Source organism: Ctenocephalides felis, unplaced genomic scaffold (genome assembly GCF_003426905.1).
Source record: "Ctenocephalides felis isolate EL2017-DRISC unplaced genomic scaffold, ASM342690v1 CF-g0.4_SCAFFOLD_03573, whole genome shotgun sequence".
Classification (NCBI taxonomy): Eukaryota; Metazoa; Arthropoda; class Insecta; order Siphonaptera; family Pulicidae; genus Ctenocephalides; species Ctenocephalides felis.
In genome coordinates this window covers 9,994,967-10,015,330 of record NW_020539727.1, presented here as the reverse complement: position 1 = coordinate 10,015,330, position 20,364 = coordinate 9,994,967, and the positions used below count along the sequence as shown (strand labels likewise).

Here is a 20,364-nt window from a genome sequence, read left to right as displayed (position 1 = left end):
GGTATTTTTACATAAGCGCTATTTGATACATAATACCTTAAAGTTTGAGTTTCTCAGAACAAATTTATCTTTAAATTCCATAACCGCATAAACAGCTATATCTTCAAGTGATTCTATAAGATAAACAAATGTCAAATATTATCTCAACTCGTCATTAAACTGAATATTTATTGCTTTACTAAGGGCTACGTATCATGTTATAATAAATAGAATTGGACTGATAGATAATGGTGTTTGTTTCATCTTTTGTAAAAATGTAACGGTTTTTAAGTGATATTTGCGCCAAAATATTTTATATCATACAGATTACCTCTGCGTAATCTTTATTTTTTTCAAACTTTATGCATAATAATTATGATAATTACTAAATATTTTGCTTCTTATTACAATTATAAAATATTATTTGTCGAAAACGTTTCGAAGTTTGAAAATACTATAGAAGCATCACATTGTTTTAAATAACAATACTCAACAATTATAGTAACTTATTATTCATCTCGACAAAGAATCCGATCTTAAATTGGTGTAGAAAAATTATTTTTTTAAAATATTGGAGATTATGCTAATTTCACATCGAATACAGTTTATTATAATAATAATGTAATATGATCTTTTATGATTTTTTGGTCTTTCTTACTCATAAGTTTGTTTTTGGTGAAAAGTACTCAATATACTCGGATAGTGATAATGAATTAATTAAATTACATGTACTTTTGTTAAATTATTATTTAAAAAAATAAACTTATTGTTTTATTTTATTATTTAGTTGAATATAGTTGTAGTTGTATATACATTTTTTTATACTTGTACTAGTAACTTTCAATTTTGTTTACGTTTGTTTAAGATAATAAAAATACCGGTAATTTACCGGTATTCCGGTTTTAAAATGAAAAATTACCGAAATACCGGTATTGAAATTTTCCATCGGTTTTGCATTCCCTAACTATGAGGCATCTATTTTATTGATATAATGTATAAATCAAGTAAAGTTATGTTAATATAAATAGTAAGTAGTAGACGAAATCAATTGGACATAACATAAAAACATTTTTAAAAAATAGCAAGGTATATTTGGGATGTTGACTCTGGTAACCAACTCCTTTTTTGTAATCTTCTTTTTCATCAAATAATTTTTGGATTTTTTATTACCATTGGTCGAAGCCATTGGAAATGTCTATCAGGTCGTTTAGAGAAGTACAGGGACGAATCTTCTGCTGGAAAATCGGGGTCCTCGAACAAAGTTCCACTGTTGAGGCATTGTTCACGCAATTTGTAGAAGTCTTGAACATCTCTTGCACGGGAACCTGAAGCTTTTTCACCCAACTGGAAAAGAAAAATGATTCAAATTAATTATATGTAAAAATCAAATCATTAGATATTATAAAACTGCAGGAAAATTCGATTTCACCATTAACTGCTGTTATATGAAAATTGTTCAGATGTTCATGTGCATTTGTTATATCTATTATTGTAAAATTAATATAACAAAATACATTTTCAATACTAAATTATTTTTTATAAATTTTACCATATAAATAACTCTGCCATCATGAGTTTTCTGTACTTTTTCACATCTAACTAAAGGCCTCCAAACTTTAGCCTCAAAAATTGCTTCTTTTTCAGGTTGAGTTTCAGAATAATCATACAAAATATTCTTAATATTATCTCTGGATTTATAATTATTGTTATTTATATTTTTAATAATATCACTGCGGCCGAAACAAAAATTTAAATTACGTTTTTGCAAATTTAAAACTTTATCAGATAAAATTTCAATTTTTTTTGGAACTTGTTGACGAATGTGGACTTCTTCAACTTCACTAAACATTTTGATGAAATATAAATAAATTTTGATTAATACGTAAATTTTATTCTAAACTTATAAAACTAATATGATAATGTAAAGATAACAAATATGATTCACATATGATTCTTTAAGATTTTTTTTATTTACAACATTTAAAAAGGATGAAATTCAAAACTTTTATTAATTATTTTATTCTTTCACAGGAAACTCCAACACTATTTTTTCAAAGACAATATTGACAATTATAAATATATTTTTAACATTGTGGCAATACAAGAATTTTATGAACTTTAAAATAAACTTTTCACAAAGAATTTAATTTTTATTGATTAAATTCTATATATAACTAAATATGGATTTTTTATACAAAAGTAAAAGTCGTACTGATTTTTATGATAAATTCATATTTTTAACAAGTCTGTCATATCACATATCAGCAAAATATAAACCATATCTAAATATTTTTTTTAAATTGCACCACAAAAGCTTTTGATGATAAAAAATAACATTTTACGACAGATTTGGGTACAAATTTTGAAATAATCTTATAGATAACTTTAACAATATGTAAGAGCAAATAACAAAGTTAATAAAAAGCAATGGATGTATTTAATAAAAAAAAATTATTAAAAATCACAAGCACCTTTTATATCAATCATATTTTTGAAATAGAATTGTATTTCTAATTTTTATAATTAAAACTTAAATTTGAAATAGTAATAAATTAAAAATGCATGAAAATAATAATACATTTTATATTAGATCCAGTTAGGTCAATTGTTTTTGATAAATTTGCATTTTCCAAAAAATAAAGTAAGTATTATATATTAATTTTAAAATATATATTTGCAATTTCTGGATTTATACAAATAATTATGTAAATAGGCATACAAATGATAAAAATAATAAAAGTAAAAATAAATTAATAACTAAAATATTGAGTAATAAAATGAACACATAACTAACCCCAACCAAATTAAAAAAAAAACAGAAAAATTGAATTTATTTAAATTATTTTATAATCTTTTATAGAATAAAATGTTAAGACATTATTAAATACCGAAATAGAAAAAATATCACTAGAGTTAAGAAGTATTTATCAAAAACTAATTCCAAAAATATTGAACGGGGAGTAATGTGGCAACACGCTTTGGCAGTACAAAAACAAAATGAGGCATTTTCGAATTTGTAAAACAATCAGAGATTTTAATACAATTTCATATTTTTCTATTATAATAAAAACATAATTTTACAACACAAAGTTTCAAAAGAATTTTCTGAAAATTCCTTTATTTAAGAAAATATTTTGAAGTTTGAAGAAATTTCAAAATCTTTTGAAAAAAAATAAAAATTTTGGTTTAATTATTACAAACTAATAAAAAGTGTTTCTCTTTCATATTTTAAAATATTAATACATTATTATTAATAATACTAATACTAAAAGAGAAAAAATATCACTGGTGTTCAAATGTATTTATCAAAAATAAACTCATCACAAAGGAGAGTGATGTAGCAACACAAATTGGCAGTAGAAAAACAAAATAAGACATTTTCGATGTTTTGGAAATTCCTTTACTTAAGAAAATATTTTGAAGTTTGAGAAAATTTCAAAACCTTTTGACAAAAAAAGTTAAAATTCTGGTTTTATTATTACAAACTAATAAAAAGTGCTATATATTTTTATTAGTACCAGAATTTTGATTTGTTATTAAATGCTGAAAATTACTTTGTATTAGAGAAATATTGATAAATTAGTTCTAAAGTAACATAATTTTTCAGAAGTTCCATTATTTAAAAAATCATGTTCTTATAACTATACAAAAAAATGTAGTTTGAAAAATATTATATACCATAAATATAATCCTGCCATCATAAGTTTTTATTAAATTCCTACTTTTAGTCCTCAGAGGCATCCAAACAATTTTCTTTGCAGTTGGTTCATTTTTATCACAATTATTATTAGATTTTTTGTAATTATTCTTCAATTCATTACTGAATTTATTATTAAAATTTTGCTGATTATTAAATATTTTTTGTTGAAATATTTTGTTATCAATATTTTGTTTAAAATGTATTTTGGGATGCACTTTCATTGACCGAAACAGAGGTCTTGAAATATTAAATTGGACACATGGTATATGAATTTCTTCCATTAAAAATAAATAAATAAAATTTTCAATAAAAGTATGTAAAAATGTACATTAATATATATGTTTAGAATTTTTTAATTGATATAAAGTAATTTAAATCTGAATATTTTTTAATAAATTTGTTTGAATTACTTTATAGACAATGGATCAATGGATATTTATTTGTAACTTATTAAAAGCTACAAATTATTTGGAATAAACCATGTTTATTTACGCAATTTTATATCAAATATTTAGTTTAAATTAATATTATTTTTTTTGATTGAATTTTATGTAAACAGAGTAATGAAAATTATTTTAGAAAAATTATTTCAGTTCTTATATATTATTTCACTTCATAAATGCTACTACCAATAAGCATTAATGTAATGAAGACTTTTTGAAAAAATAGGAAAAATAGTTCAATTACATTTATGTGTAATGGAAAGTAATTGAGTAAATTATAAATTGTAATCACATTAATGCATAGACGTATATAATTTTATATATGTTATAATAAAATAGTGAGGGGGCTTAAAACCAAAAGCTGTTTTTTTGTTGTTCCTTGGTTTCCAATTATATTAACTTTCTGTAGGGTAGTTATAGTAATGGGCCAAAATCGAAAATGAAAATTTTTGTATTTCTCGACGTTTTGAAAGTTTCGGAACATTTTGGCATACCTCAGAAAAAATGGATGTGTGTTCAGATAATTTTTCGTCGACGTTTTCGAGCGCACGGATCAACCGATTTGAATGGTTAAAAAAACATTCGATTCCCATTGATAGGGTGATGTGCTTATTAGTTTTTGGCAAAGGTAGGTACTGCCGTTTCGGAGATACGAAGCAAAGAATGCACAAAATAGAAATCGAGTTCTTAAGAGATCGGAGCATTGGATTTGAATGATCCAAAAAAACATTCAATTCGTAATGACGGGGAGAAGTGGTGATTAGTTTTTGGCAAAGGCAGGTCCAGCGCTTTCGAACATACAGAGCGAAATGTGCATCCGATTTGAATTTGAACGGGAAGTTTCAGCAATTTGCCTTATGGCACGATGCCATACACCCCTATAGTTAAATTAATATAGCATCAGAATCTGTACATTATTGAAAAACATAAAAAGGTAAGGTATTAGAAAAACAATTGTGTAACTGAAAGGCGATTTTATTTATCGTTTATAATTATTACTTTTATTTTTGATTTTATTATAATTGTTTTCATAATTTAATTTACAGAGGAATTGATTTATAAAGAGATGTGCAATTTCTGAAAATATATGAATGTAAATAGGCATGTTTATAGCTAAAAACAAAATAATAACAAGTATGTTGCAATTTTATTGTACAATTTATGAAAACAACAATTCAAATTGCTATTTATGGTCAACAATTATGGTAAATAAAATAAGTAGTAGTAATAAAACATATTGCTTTAGTAAAATTTTATTTTAAGACTAAAGTTAAATAGCAATGAAGACTGTTATATTTGTTAACTTAATAGTTTTAATTTATTGTAATTTTAATGCATTCGTGAAAGGTACTATAATTGAAATATAATATTTGGACCGAAGTTTCGATATAAATTTAATATTAATTGTATTATTTAGCTGAAAATTATGAAATGGTTTTAATTGATGCACGTTGCTCATATGATACAGAATGTGGAACAAAATGTGGTCGTCTTGAATACAAAAATTATGAAGGAGAGTGTGTTAAGGACCCAAAGGATTCCATGCTGACTCGGTGTAAATGTAATATATTTTTTATGTTATTTTTATTATATACATACATGATATAATTTTTTTTGTATCACTAACACTTTTCAAAATTTAATTTTTCTGAATTTACGTCTCTGTTTTTTTTTTCTAAAAATATTTGTTCATTTTTTCCCATATAGTCCATTCGATGTTCCGGAAATATGCAAAATTCTGCATAAAGACAAAAAGATTTAAGAACCTCTCTTTGAAATTCATATATTCATAGGTTTATTTGTCCAGCAAATATAGAAACCTTAGAATATAATAGAGATAAACCTAAATATACAATAGAACAAAATTCAGCAAAGTCTAATATTTTTACTGTACATAATAATTAAAGATCTTAGTTATGTATAAATTAATATCTGAATACTATTGTAAGTATAATGAAAATAATTTGAAATTTTGACGAATAAGATGCTGAATATAAATTTTCTGAAGATATCAGTTTCATCTAAAATAAATTTTCACTTTACTTTTATCCACGTTGTAAATTGCGTTGTATACAGAGGCTTTTGAATTCAAAAAAAAAAAAAATTAAATAAAATCCAAAAAATATATCTATATATTATTACAGTGATGATGAGTTGACATATTGTATTAAATAAATTTAGCATATATTAAGGTTGGAAACCAAAGAATTACCAGATTTGTTGAAAGTAAGTATCCAGAAGTGTTTAAGTGCTGCTACGATGTTAATCTAAATTAGCAGAATATACATCCTATATTTGTGTTTAAATATTTTACTTTTAATGCAATTGATTTAATAAATTTTTCTACTATTTAGGTCTTCCGACAAAAGCATTAACTAAAGTAAGATTGAAAAAAATATGTGCATTCAAAGAAGAATGCCACAAAATCTGTAAAAATCTTGGTTATTCGACAGAAGGCGTGGAATGCTCTCTATTTAATGGCGTAACAAGTACTTGTAAATGTAAGATTTCATAAAATATTAAATTATCATTGTATAATAAATGAAAATAGTTTTATGAATTAATAATTGGTAATTTTTTGTCCACAGGCCCATATAAGAAGAAGTGATACCAAAAATTGTTGTCTGTTAAACTAATATGAATTTGATAACATATTCTGACAATGTAACAATTGAAAAATAAAGAAATTTTAGGCGCCAAAATTTTGATTTATAAATTCTTTTTATTGTGCAAGTTTTTATGAATTTTGAAAGTTTTATCAATATTAGTGACGCGATTTGTTATATATGAACCTATAGAACGTAATTTTTTTTTTTATTAACTTCACATTTTTATACAAAGTTTTGAAGTAAAACTATTTGAGGCGCGACTAGGGTGTAACGACGTACAAATGCAACGGAAATAGCGTTACGCCCGAACTGTACGTCATTCGCTCTCGATGATATCATTTCTATACGGGTCGATTGTGATTAGTCGTCGTGTATGTGAATAGAAATCCGTATGCGTACCGGCATCAACAAGGAATTCGGCGTAGATAAATAAACATTTCAAAGTTACATCGCAGTACAAATCTTAATTTAATGAAAAATGCCTGAATCAAAAGAATATTTTACTCTGTTCCTTGAAAATAATAAAACAAATTGAACATTTGTGCGGTGTACTACACGTAAGTTTATTGATTAGAAATTATTTCTATATTATTCGTAGTTTCTATAAATCTTCGGAGTTAATAAAATGAAAAATATTTTTTAGGCAAGACAGATGTTTAAAGAATGAGATTATATAGCCAGCCAAAAAGTAAAAATAATACAAGCAGTCAATGAATGTATGTTAATTTTAATTACATGAAGTTCTTCAAACACAATTATTGCATGATAGTGGAATTGTGAAAACAATATTTGTTTAGGCGTTGGTTTACATAATCCACTGTGTGAACGAATTATGTATTATTTACTTTACTTAAATTTTGGTATTTTTACTAAAATAAATTAATGAATTTCGTAATACATGTTTTGAACAGTGCAAAAAAAAAAAATTCTATTTATTGCACAATTTCATAATATCATATTTCAATACTTGGTTTTTATTTGATAAATAATTATTAAATAAATAAATAATCGAAAATCAAAAACATATATAAAAAGTATTACATATTTTGAACAATTTCAATACCATTTGCATCATATCATAGTTATTTATATTTAACATCCAAAATGCGAAACGTTTTTTGGCTCAGTTTTGTGATATTATTATCAAGTCTCATAGATGGATTATATGCCAATTATGGTAGTGTTTAATCCTTATTTTAATAAAAAATGATATATCTAATATTGTTTTTTTTTTTTAAAGGAAGAGTTCAAATTGAAGATTACACATGTTCAAGCCATAAAGATTGTGAAACAAAATGCGAAGAAAGTGGTCTTTAAAAGATAATGCTTGGTGCTTTTCGAAAAATAAGCATTGTATATGTAAGTTTGAGAATAATATATATTTTTCAAATTTTATTGCTCTCAGGGGCTTAAATGTCTACAAGTATAACACTTAAAAACTTGATTTTCTAAAATATGAATGAATTTTAATTCTACTTCTAAAGCAAGTAATTTCATCACTACATATGAAGCAAAAAATGTAGATCTCAAGAGATTTGCAGAATCTGGTTTTATTAAAATTTATCTTATCTGAATAAACGTAGATTTTCTTTTTGAAAATTGATGCAAGCTTTTTTTGAACTGGTTTTTATTGTTGATTTCAATTTTCATTAGTTACTAATTAATTGAACATTCGATGAATGAAAATAATCAATACTTGTTTCGAATAATTTCAAATAGATTATTACATACTGCAAACTTATAAGTGCTCTTTAAATTGGGCGACGAGCGTATTTTATAAACAACTTATGTGTACGATACAAAAGTTCATTTTTTTAAATTTGATTTTTTTGATAATTTAGAAATTTTTTGATAATCTTGAATTTTTTTCAAAATTTTGAAATTTTTTGGAATTTGAAAGAAACATTTCTTCTAAATAATTTTAGAATTTTAAAATTTTAGAAAAGATTTGATTTTTTTTTTGAAATTTTCGAAATATTCTCAAATTTTTGTAAGGAATAATTTTTTTTTCAAATTTTTCAAAATTTAGTTTTATTTTATTTAACGTCTACTCAAGCAAAAAGTTTTTTGAATTAATCTAATCGGATAATCCGTTCTCTCAAAAACTGCATAACCGTTTTTACACCCTTTGCGCTCCATACCTCCCAAACGGCAAAACTGCCTTTTGCAAAAACGCTTCGCGATCGAGCACGAACCGAATGATTTCTCAATTTTATAAATCGGTTAATCCATACTGTCGAGAATGTCGAGTACATTTGTTCGATCCATATAAATAAACTTCAAAATTAAAAATCTTGGTACGGAACCCAAAAAAAATTACACTTCTCTATAAAAACTGGTTTAAATTAACAAATCTCTATGAAATATCTGATAATTTGATGTACATATGTCCAATGAACATTTTTGACCGCCAAATGGCACTATTTTAACTTATTTTTATTGAGAGTGTATAAACGCTGGACCTGCTTTCCCAAAAATTTAATCAGTTCTTCATCTTGTCAATACATGTAAAATGTTTTTTGAATTATTCAAATCGTACTCTTCGTTCTCTCAAAAACTGAGTTATCGTTTTGGGTACTTTTTGCCCCATATCTTCGGAACGGCTAGACCTGCCTCGGCCAAAAACTAATCAGCACGTCTCCTTATCAATACGAATCGAATGTTTTTTGAATTATTCAAATCGGTTGATAGGTGTTCCCGAAAATGTCGACGAAAATTTTGATATATAAAAATTTTCATTTTCGATTTTTTTGCGATTACTACGGGAAGTTAAGTTTCTTATCGTAGATTCTTATTGAATGTTGCAGAAATTTACTGTAAGTATATTTTTTAAAAGATAACTTAAATATTTAAACGAAAAGTCAGCATTGAGCACTAAAAATGTTAGTGCAAGATTTCATTTTTATTACTTTAGATATATTTACATTTAATAGATTACAATTAATTTTTAATTTGAAAATTTGCTTTATTTTTTAAATACATACATTGATTTTTACATAAAGATACAAATTGTATATACCTATTCTGGGATTACAAATTAATAGATTACAAAGATAGACGATCTCAAAAGATTTTAATAAATTTTAGGTAGATATAAAATAATTGAAAAGCCGAAGAAAACAGAGTTGGTAATAATCGACAATATATGTATTTACGATACAGAATGTGTACATAAATGTCATTTTCTTGGATATTTTTTGAGAGGAGCCAAATGCGACTTTGACAACACTGGCATTAGTCCAAAGAAGTGCAAATGTAAGTGAATTAAAAAAAAACTATGTTATTTTGTTGTCTTAACTAAAACACGCAAAAACAGAAACCAATTAGTGTAAAATACAAAGAAGTTTTTTCTTCGTCAGTTTTTGACTTTTTCTAAAAAAAGTAGTTTTTAAATGAAGACTTTTCGTTAGTTTTTACTTTTGACAATACTTTCAACTCGCTTTTTACTCCTTTAAAGTCTAAAACTCCTGTTGAGCCTATTACTGTTGTTTAAAAAGTGGAATGCAAAAATTGCAAAAGTTCACAATATATTTACAAGAGAATGAACCAACACATTTGTAATTCGAAAAACCCAAATCAGTTTAAGACCATGTTTTCGGAACATGTCATTAGTTTAAACAAACTTTACTTTCAATAAAAATTGTATTATTTTACATAAAGTAAAGAATGTTGACCTCAGAAAATTTGCTGAATCGATATTTATCTTTTTAAATCTGCTTTGCGTTAATAAACGAAATTCTGCTCTGTTAGTACATGACTCTAATTATTATTATTTTTTTTAAAATAATTCTTCAAATCTTTGTATTTTGTTTGTATATTGGATGGTCTAGTTTACAAAAGACCATCCAAAAAATTGTAATTAGTAAATTAGTTAGGTTATATATCAAAATAGTCAAAAATAGTACTATTCATGATACTATTAAATATATAATATAAAAATTCTCCATCACATTTTAGGTCCCCGAGTAGAAAATAATCTGAGGGTTCAATTATATGAAAAATGCAGAGACATTCATAATTGTCAAAATGCATGTGATCGTCTTGGATATTCCAAGAACGAGACGAGATGTGAGTCTCACAAGAATGTTAAAAGATGCAAATGTTTGAAGAAACCTCAATTAAATGCTGTACCAAAATAAAAAAAAAAAACAGTTGTACCAAGAAATAAAATATTTTGCTGCTGAAGTTATAACTTTAATCTGATAATTTAGAGATTATAATGTGTCGAGGTAAATTATGCTCGTGTTATAAAATATATATATATATAATATATATATATACTTATTTTTTTTAAATAAATGGTGTCTCAATATAGAATTTACAACCTCAATTTATTACAAATATTGAAAGGTGTAAGGTATATGGTTTATAGGGAGAGATTATCTAGCTGTTTTATTGAGAAAAGATTGTATATGAATTGTTATTGTAATATTATTATGACAAATATTTATAGCCAATAATAAAATATTCGTTACTAAAATTTCAGTGTTAATTTTTATTATTGTACATTATTTATTTATTTAATATGATCATTATAATAAATAGTTTTAAAAATTTAAGTAAATTAAGAAACTTATGTGTAAGTTATTATGTATTTTTTATGTATAAATATTTTTTCAGATATAATTTTAGAAAAATTGATTTTGAGTCAAATACACATACAATACATTCAATATAATACATACAATACAATTCAGAAAATTGTAAAACAGAGAAGTAAAACCTTAGATTCCTTCTAATGATGAGTAAAAAATATTGAGCCAAGGAAATTTTCAAATAAGTTTTTTTTCTAAATATTTAAATACCTGCTTAGGTATTTTTTTTTTTAAAAAAAAACAAGTATTATTTTGAATTTTTTCACTTAGCCAAGCATGTTTTTTTTTGGATTTTTGGTGCTTAAAAATCCATTTCTTACATTTATATTTACAAAACAACTTACATTTATTTTTACATCATTGTCCATTTTTAATTTTTGCATCCTTGTTTTAGATTATCTATAAAATTAATGAAAAAAATGGGAAAAAATTATATGGCTAATAAAAAACATAATTTTCTAAATTATTGCAAAACATTCTAAATTATTTTTATTTATATTTATATTAATATTTATATTTATATTTCTATTCTACGGATTTCCTTGTAATTTCTCAAATTAATACGTTATTTAATAGTTATTATATTATATTAATTAGTTACGACATTGATAGCTTCACCATCCTCGAAATTCACTCTGGAGACATATTTTTTTGGCCAAAAATTTTTGGAAATAACCGATAGAACCAATGTTGCAAAGTGGCCCTTTGGCTATAAAATTGCCATAATTGACAAGATTAATATGAAACAATTATTTTGTATTTCCTACTTAATTTTACCGAAATCGATTACTTTTCACAGATTTTAAAACTGTATGTATAAACATAAGTTTTCGTTAGACAAAAAATATCATCACCAAGAAATCGTTTAAAAAAATCATAAATAGAACAACTAAAAAAACTAGGTTATTTCGCACTAAACAATAATGAACTTTAGTTTAATAGGTTTTAGAAAAAATCTATTTTCAGCTAGTTTATTCTATAGAAATTCTATAAATAATATAGCAAATTTCGAATTTTAGACAGTAAAAAATAAATGAATTGCAAAATACAGAGTGTAATGACTATAAATAATAATATATACAAGATCCTGAAAAACAAACGTACAAACGAAAATTCAGATTTATTTTACTTTTCATTCTATATATATACGAGTATATATGTTCGCGTTTATTATTTAAGTGAAAATATGAAATCGCCAAGAAAGTTTTAAAAAAGTATCAGTGAGACTACAATTATCTCCAAAATACTTATTATCAAAGTACCAAAAAAAATTTAATTTTATTTTAATAAAAAATTAACTAAGCTCTGGTTTTCCTAGAAAAATTGCATTTCCATCTATTTTGTCTTAATTTTCTATCTGCTGCTATTATTATTTAGGCAAAACTTTGAATTTCTGAAGAAAACCTTCAAGCAAATCACTGTAAGACTAAAAAGTTTTAAGCAAAAAAATGTAATATGCTTTTGAAAAATAGTAGACAAAACTTTGTCTTCAAGTTTCTGAAAAATTCTATTTTCAAAAAACTTTTCCTTATCAATTCTATTTGCTGCGCATTTATTGTTTCATTAGGCGTGTGCAGTGATAAGGAACTTATATTTGATTTAGTACTTATCATATTTGCAATAGAAAATCCAATGACTAATATCCTGTCTGAATAGATACTAATTTAAACTATTTTCTATAGCAAAATCATGTCAGTTTACACCAAGACTAGCTCTGGAATAGACATTTTACTAAAAACTAGTTTTCAAGATTTGGAAGTTTCAATTTCCACGTCATCATATAAGTTGATTTGCTTTTGGCAAGGTGAGTCGAACATAATTTTACTGAAATCTATTAATTATTTTAAGAACAAGTTGTTTGGTATTGCTTTTTCACCATTATAATATTATTCCTTGCAATTTAATAGTATACGGAAATGTTCCTTTCACTAACAAACTGATTTAAATCTTTGTGTTTACTTTGCCAAAAATTGGACTGATTCGCGAAATTACTTAAAATTTGATCTTAATTTTCCGAAACTAAATAAAATATATTGATCAAATTTTGTCATTTAACAAAGAACTCATTCCATTGACAGTGCATAATTATTTTGGACTAAATACAGTATTATTTTATATATAAGATTAACCAAAACCACCATGAACAATATTTGGTACTTCGTCATCTTGGCAGTTCTCATGAACTTGGTGAATGGAGATTTTGATAGACCAGGTAATGTAAATTCCTGATACTTCTTTGATCATTAGCATAATAATATTAATTATTTAACTAAATTGTTATCGTTTGACAATAATTATAGTTCAAGATGATGTAATAGTCACTGATGTGGATTGCACTACAAATGAGGAATGCCAAAATTTATGCCAACAAGAAGAATATGAAGGATCTTCAGGACTTTGCTTTTCGAAAAACCAAAAATGCATATGTAAGAGTTATCATTATATGTTTATTATCAAAATATCCAAGTCATTTTAAAAAAATCCCAATTGAACATTATTGGAAGTGATAGTCAACTTTTTCGTGACAACACGATTTTTTTAATAGCTAGAAGCACAATATAGTGTCTTTGTCCTAAACAATTTGTCACGAGAAAATTTGGTAGATTATTCACCATCAAATTTAAGAACAGCATTTTTCTTTTCAATTTGACGATTTTGGTAGAGAAGTCGTAACAATTTTCCATAACTCCGGGTTTTCTTTAAATAAAGTGATGATTTACAAGAAATGCCAACATGATGTTTTCTAAATTGTGTTTTTGTCCTAAACAATTTGTCACGAGAAAATTTGGTAGATGATTCATCATCAAATTTGGGAACAGCATTTTTCATTTCGATTTGACGATTTTGGCAAAAAAGTCGTAACAATTTTGCATAACTCAAAGTTTTCTTTAAATGAAGTGATGATTTACAAGAAGTGCCAAAATGATGTTTTGTATATAGTGTCTTTGTTTTAAACGATTTGTCACGAGAAAATTTGGTAGATTATTCACCATCAAATTTAGGAACAGCAATTTCCTTTTCGATTTGACGATTTTGGCAGAAAAGTCGTAACAATTTTCCATGACTCAGAGTTTTCTTTAAATGAAGTGATAATTTGAAAAAAGTGCCAACTTGATGTTTTCTATATAGTGTTTTTGTCCTAAACACTTTGTCACGAGAAAATGTTGTACATTATTTACCATCAAATTTGGGAACAGCATTTTCCTTTTTAGTTTGACGATTTTGGCAAAAAAGTCGTAACAATTTTCCATAAGTCAGAGTTTTCTTTAAATATCAATATTCAGATAATAGACGACAGGAAAAATCTACATCAGGAAAATCAAAACTGGATCAAAATTGTTCTAGATTATTTCACATATTTGTTTAAAGATGTTCACAAATTGTCAACAAGTAGTTTTTTTTGAATTGATCCATAATCTGTAGCTACTATCTATCCAATAATACCAAAAGAAATTTTTAATTACTTTACGAATTTTAATTATTTTTAAGAATTTTTGACCAAGACTTAGTTTATAGACCTTTGACTTTCCCTTAGTTGTCTGATTGCCATCAAATTATTAGTTGTTTCACTTAAAACAAAAGTGTCAATAAAATAATATTTGGTAGATTATTCACCATTAACTTTGGGAACAGCATTTTTCCTTTCGATTTGCCAACATGATTTTTTAAAACCAGTTTTATTTTTATCAAAATCTGAAAAATCAGGGATAAAAATTTCAGAATTGTTCTATAATTTATACTATCCAGTCAAATACAAATAGAGCCAGATTATGTAACCAGAAGAATTTCTACCAAGTTAAGCATTTAAATCTTGGCCTAAATTTCATATAAAATCCTGAAAATCAAGGTTCTGAAGTTTCAGAATTGTTCTATAATTTATATTATCCACATCTGGTACAAAAAGAGCTAGATTATCTAACCAAAAGAATTTCTACCAAGTTGAGCATTTGAATCTTGGACTAAAACCAGTTTTTTTTTATATAACATCCTAAAAATCAAGGTTCAGAAGTTTCAGAATAGTTCTATAATTTATACTATCTAGTCTAATACAAAGGGAGCTAGATTATTTAACCAGAAGAATTTCTACCAAGTTGAGCGTTTAATTCTTGGTATAAAACCAGTTTTATATACAAAATCCTAAAAATCAAGGTTCAGAAGTTGCAGAATTGTTCTATAATTTATGATTATTTCACCAAAGCAATTTTTTCCAGAGACGAGTTAAATAGCGAAATCTTCGTCTAAGACGAAGTCTTAGACGAAGATAGTCTTTGATCAAAATCAGAAAAATTAGGAACCAGAAAATTTTTCAAACATTTTCCTATAACGATCCAAGTAAAGACGAAAGAGCAATCGTTAAGCAAAAGATTTCACTTATGAATACGATAAATATAATCTTGAAAAAGTGGTTTAATAAATTATTACTAAAAGGTATATACTTTTATTAAGGTAAGAAGAATGTCCCAAGGCCAGCTGAAGATATCCAGTTGGTAGAAGTTGACTTCACCTGTCTTTATGACAACGAATGCAAACATAAATGCAAATCTTTGAACTATAATAGAAGAGGAGCAACTTGTGAAATTGGAATTACTGGACAAAATCCTAAGAAATGCAAATGTAAGTAGAAGACAAATTTGGATTTATCAACTACACACTAAAAATATGAAAAAATGTTAATTGAAGTACCTACACTGCTTATTTATTTGACAAATTTTGGTGGCTTTGTCATACAATTTACCAATTCACTAGAACATGATGGTGGTAAGTATATGAAGATTTTTAAATATGATGCGCGGTAAATATAAGATTTTTAAACTATTGCCATTATTTCTAATTTAAAAGTAAAACTCTAGGAAGTAGTATATTGATATTGGTAACCAAATCGATTTTTTTAAGGTCCTCAATTAAAAGGAGACAAAACTGTTCAAATTTTCAAGAAATGCAATGGCATCCACGACTGTTTGCACGAATGTGAAGCATTAGGATATTCTAGAGAAAAAGCAGTGTGTTCATATTTTGATGAAAATAATAACAGGTGCAAATGTGAAATGAACTAAGTTGGAAAATCGATATATGCGAGATGACATAAAAATATTATAAATGTAATTTAAACCCTGAATAATATCCAGAAATATATGTATTTAATAAAGAGCATTTGAACAAAAATATGTTGCAATTTTATTACTTGATTTAGAATTAAAATATGTAATTTGACTACATTAATTTCGTTGTAATAGTGCAGTGAATGGTGAGGAAAAAAGTATGTCTAATTATTTTTTTACTGTGCTCCAATTTGCATGAAATTTTAGAAATAGGCTAATCTTACCCTCAAGTTTAGAAGTGAAAATAATGGTGGTGTAATTTTATTTTTTCAAAATGACGTCATATATCGATAAAAAAACTTTCAGTAAAGTGAGATGATATCAAGATGGTATATATTTAATAAATCAGTTGACGTATCCATTATTGATACATTTTTATTATTTTATTTTTATATTTTATTTGACTGAAAAAACCTCTCACTTGAAATATACTTAAAGCTACTTTTTCAAGTTCAAGTTTTAGTTTTCTACTGATTTGATTAACCGATTTCAAGTTTGATATCAAATTTTAAACCAGGTGCATGCAAGACCAAAGCTCTTACCACCGAGCCACTGCAAGAACATCTTCAATACGATCAAGAAATATTATTATACCATTTCAAATGAATACTATTTATTTTATATAACTGATTTCTCAAATAATATCAAAGTTCTAATTGAATTTTTCTGACACAATTTTCAAACAAATAAAATTTCTGCAAGCATCAAGCTTAGAACTAAACTATATAGCACATTTATAAAATAATTTTGTTTAAAAACCTTAAAAATCTCAACATTATTACATTAATACAATGATTACAAAAATTAACACTCAATTTCTTACTATTTTAAATTTCTATTGAGAATTTTCAATTGACAAATTAATCAATTTTTAATAGATGATTAAATTTTAAATGGATTAAAATCGGTCAAAATATCTTCGAATACTGTTTAAAAAATAAATAATTATAAATGAAAAATTTAGTAATTTAATACTTTGAAATGTAAAAAATATGTTGCGTAAAGCCAAAATATAAAAAAAAATTACGAATATTTTGTAATAAAAATGTTATATAAAAAAATTCATGACATAATTATTTGCCCATCGCAAACAATATTAAAAAAATATTTTTTTGGATTTAACTGTATATAAACATAAAATTAAACGCAGTCACAAATAAAATTTAGCAAAAATCTACTAATAGTTTTTCAAAATGGCAAAATATTTGTGCGTTGGAGTTCTTCTATTGATGGCCATTATCCTGCAAGTTCAATCTATGGCTTTGGATCCAAATGAAGAAAATACTGATGGAAGTGAGTATAATATTTAACTAAAATATGATAATATTTTATTCGATAATTTGGGTTACCTAATCTTTGGACATATGTTCATTTCATCCTGAAGGAGGCAACTGATGGCAACAAGGCGTTTACCTAATTTTACAGATTGTTGTCAGATTGCCTGAATTATTTTAGAAGAATTGATTGTATAACACACCGTATTAGGTGAAGAAATATAAAATCTAGAAGGAACCGCAATTTTTTTTCATTCAAAATAGTTGCCCTCGAGGATGATATAACGATTATAACAAAGTTCCAACCTTTCGATACCATTTTTGCAGTCGATTCGTTGTTTGGCTTAAAATTCATTAATTACCTCTTAATTCGAGGAAAATTTCTTCAAGACAAACATCTTTTTGAAATCAGAGAACATGAAATAGTCGCCAGTTGCCAGATCTAGAAAATACGATGGGTGGGAAAGCAATTCCTAGCTCAATTCATGTATTTTTGCCATTGTTTTCACAGATTTGTGACATAGTTTGTATAAAGCAATTTTTCTCAATTTGGACTGTCAAATGCTGCAAAAACGTTATAGTCATTGTTGATGGCCTTTCTCAAGATAGTCTATGAAGATCATTTCTAGCTAATCCCAAAAATCTGACTCCAGCTGATTGTTTAGATTTTTCCTCGTTCATCGTGTCTATATACTTCGCCAGGTCTCATCTATATTCCATATCGATGCAAAAACTCAGTTTTATTTCGAACAGCTCCAAGAACTCCTAACCATCAATTCGCAAATCCTTCCATTGATATCTTTGAGGCATCAGCTATCTAAATTAACTTCACTTCGTTGTCATTAAATATTCTACAGATTTTTTTAAATACTTTCGTCGGCAACCTTCATTTTTGGGCATCCACACAGTTTTCAATGAATTTCAGAACATAATTTCCTATGGCTTTTTTTCCATAAAAAAGAGTGCGCGTAAGTTTCACACGCGATTGAAGTAAAACTTATTTGCTAATGTACAATTTTGAATAATGTTTATTAGCAATATGGTAACACTCGTTATTCACACATTTATTAGTGTCAACCCAACCATTTTATGCACATTTATATAACGGTAAATTATAAATTATATTTATAATAGCATTAAATATATGTATAATATTAAAAAATAATAATAAAATAAAATAAATAAAGTTAAAGTCATACTTCAAATATGACATGATCGGTTTGTTATTGTAATTAGCATTTAGAAATGAACCTTCATTAGAGAAATTAAGTAATTGCTGATTAATAAATTCCTTACTATTTGTTCTCACAGTGGATTATGTTAAACAACTCCTAAACAAATACTGTCACTCATCATGTAATTGTGTTTGAAAAACTTCATGTAATTAAAATTAACATACATTCATTGACTGCTTGTATTTTTTTTACTTTTTCGCTGACGATATAATCTCATTTTTATTGTTTTATTGTTTTATTATTTTCAAGGAACAGTGTAAAATATTCTTCTGATTCAGGCATTTTTCATTAAATCAAGATTGGTACTATAATGTAACTTTAAAATGTTTATCTATGCCGATTTCCTGGTTAATATCGGTACGCATACAACGTTGATGCCGGTACGCATACTACGACATATCTCTATTCACATACACGACAACTAATAACAATCGACCCGTATTGGAATGATTTCATCGAGAGCAAATGACTAACAGTTCGGGCGTAACGGATTTCCGTTGCATTTGTACGGATTTATTCCCTAGTCGCGCCTAAAGAAGTTTCACTTTAATAATATTTTTTTTCTAACGTTTAATTATTTTTCTCAGATGCTGCTGGTAGGGCCAAGAGATACCTCAAATACCATGATTCAAAAAGAAGATGCGAAGATATCTGGGATTGTGAGGGCAAGTGCCCAGATATTTCCCAAATCCAGTTTGCTTCCCAAGAGATAACAGAAGAACATTTTTGTGAGTTTCTTGAATTTTTATTTATTTGCACTAAAAGAATTTGATCAAAAATATTTGCCAAGTAAAAATAGCCCTTCCTGGTATTCATGATAAAAATAAAATATCATCAGAATTAGAACAGAACAACTATTAAAAGTTGCTCTCTAATAATTCAAGAAGCAAGTGGTACTTTGCTTCAAGGCATGAATTTCCAATGTGTACTCGTATAATAGTAGACTTAATCAATATAAGAATGGTGATTTAGCATCCCTAATTAGTAGTAGATATTTAATTTTATTAATTTTTTTTATTAAAATTAAATTTTTAAATTGCAGGTTACGAGGCACATGTTAAAGGATGAGCTCCCAAGGTCCAAAATGAAGACCCTTAATAATTATTATTACACTTTAACATTTATTGTTAAAACTAATTTTGAAAAATTTTCTACTTTTGTTATTGGCAGTTAGTGATTGTTCAATAATTTTGATGAATAAAAATTTGATGCATAATTAGTATTTATGAACTTGTAGTGATTAATGAACATGGGTCAGCACAAACTAGTCTCGGAATTGTTCTCAACCTCGGATAGGTCGATGTCAAGCAGTATGATTACAAATTTCCTCTTTATATTATAGATCTCAAATAAAATCTAGTGAAAATTTGCCTTTCGTGGCCATTGCAATACATACACGTCAACACTATTAGATATAATGAAAATTTAAT

The 20,364-nt window shown here is 26.0% G+C and overlaps 2 protein-coding genes across 6 annotated transcripts in view; one reads left to right on the top strand and one right to left on the bottom strand.

Annotated features, from left to right (window-relative positions):
* LOC113389071 (calpain-A-like) overlaps window positions 1-20,364 on the bottom strand; it is a 609,920-nt gene that overhangs the window by 122,744 nt on the left and 466,812 nt on the right. The gene's annotated exons all lie outside the window — the stretch shown is intronic.
* LOC113389082 lies at window positions 13,008-16,471 on the top strand. Of its 2 annotated transcripts, XM_026626142.1 has the most exons (5): window positions 13,008-13,130; window positions 13,450-13,538; window positions 13,627-13,752; window positions 15,773-15,940; window positions 16,220-16,471. In XM_026626142.1, exons 2-5 carry the CDS (start codon window positions 13,466-13,468, stop codon window positions 16,378-16,380), a joined length of 528 nt encoding a protein of 175 aa, XP_026481927.1. In that variant the 5' UTR covers window positions 13,008-13,130; window positions 13,450-13,465; the 3' UTR covers window positions 16,381-16,471. The 2 variants fall into 2 exon arrangements, with proteins under 2 accessions (XP_026481927.1, XP_026481928.1); XM_026626143.1 differs by lacking the exon at window positions 13,008-13,130 and having other exon boundaries at window positions 13,433-13,538.

Bases quoted from the DNA above. Each gene is read 5' to 3' on its own strand.
- LOC113389082 (XM_026626142.1), top strand. From the start codon at position 13,466: ATGAACAATATTTGGTACTTCGTCATCTTGGCAGTTCTCATGAACTTG. The intron at 13,539-13,626 runs GTAATGTAAATT...CAATAATTATAG, and splicing joins TGGAGATTTTGATAGACCAG to TTCAAGATGATGTAATAGTC. The intron at 15,941-16,219 runs GTAAGTAGAAGA...GATTTTTTTAAG, and splicing joins AAATCCTAAGAAATGCAAAT to GTCCTCAATTAAAAGGAGAC.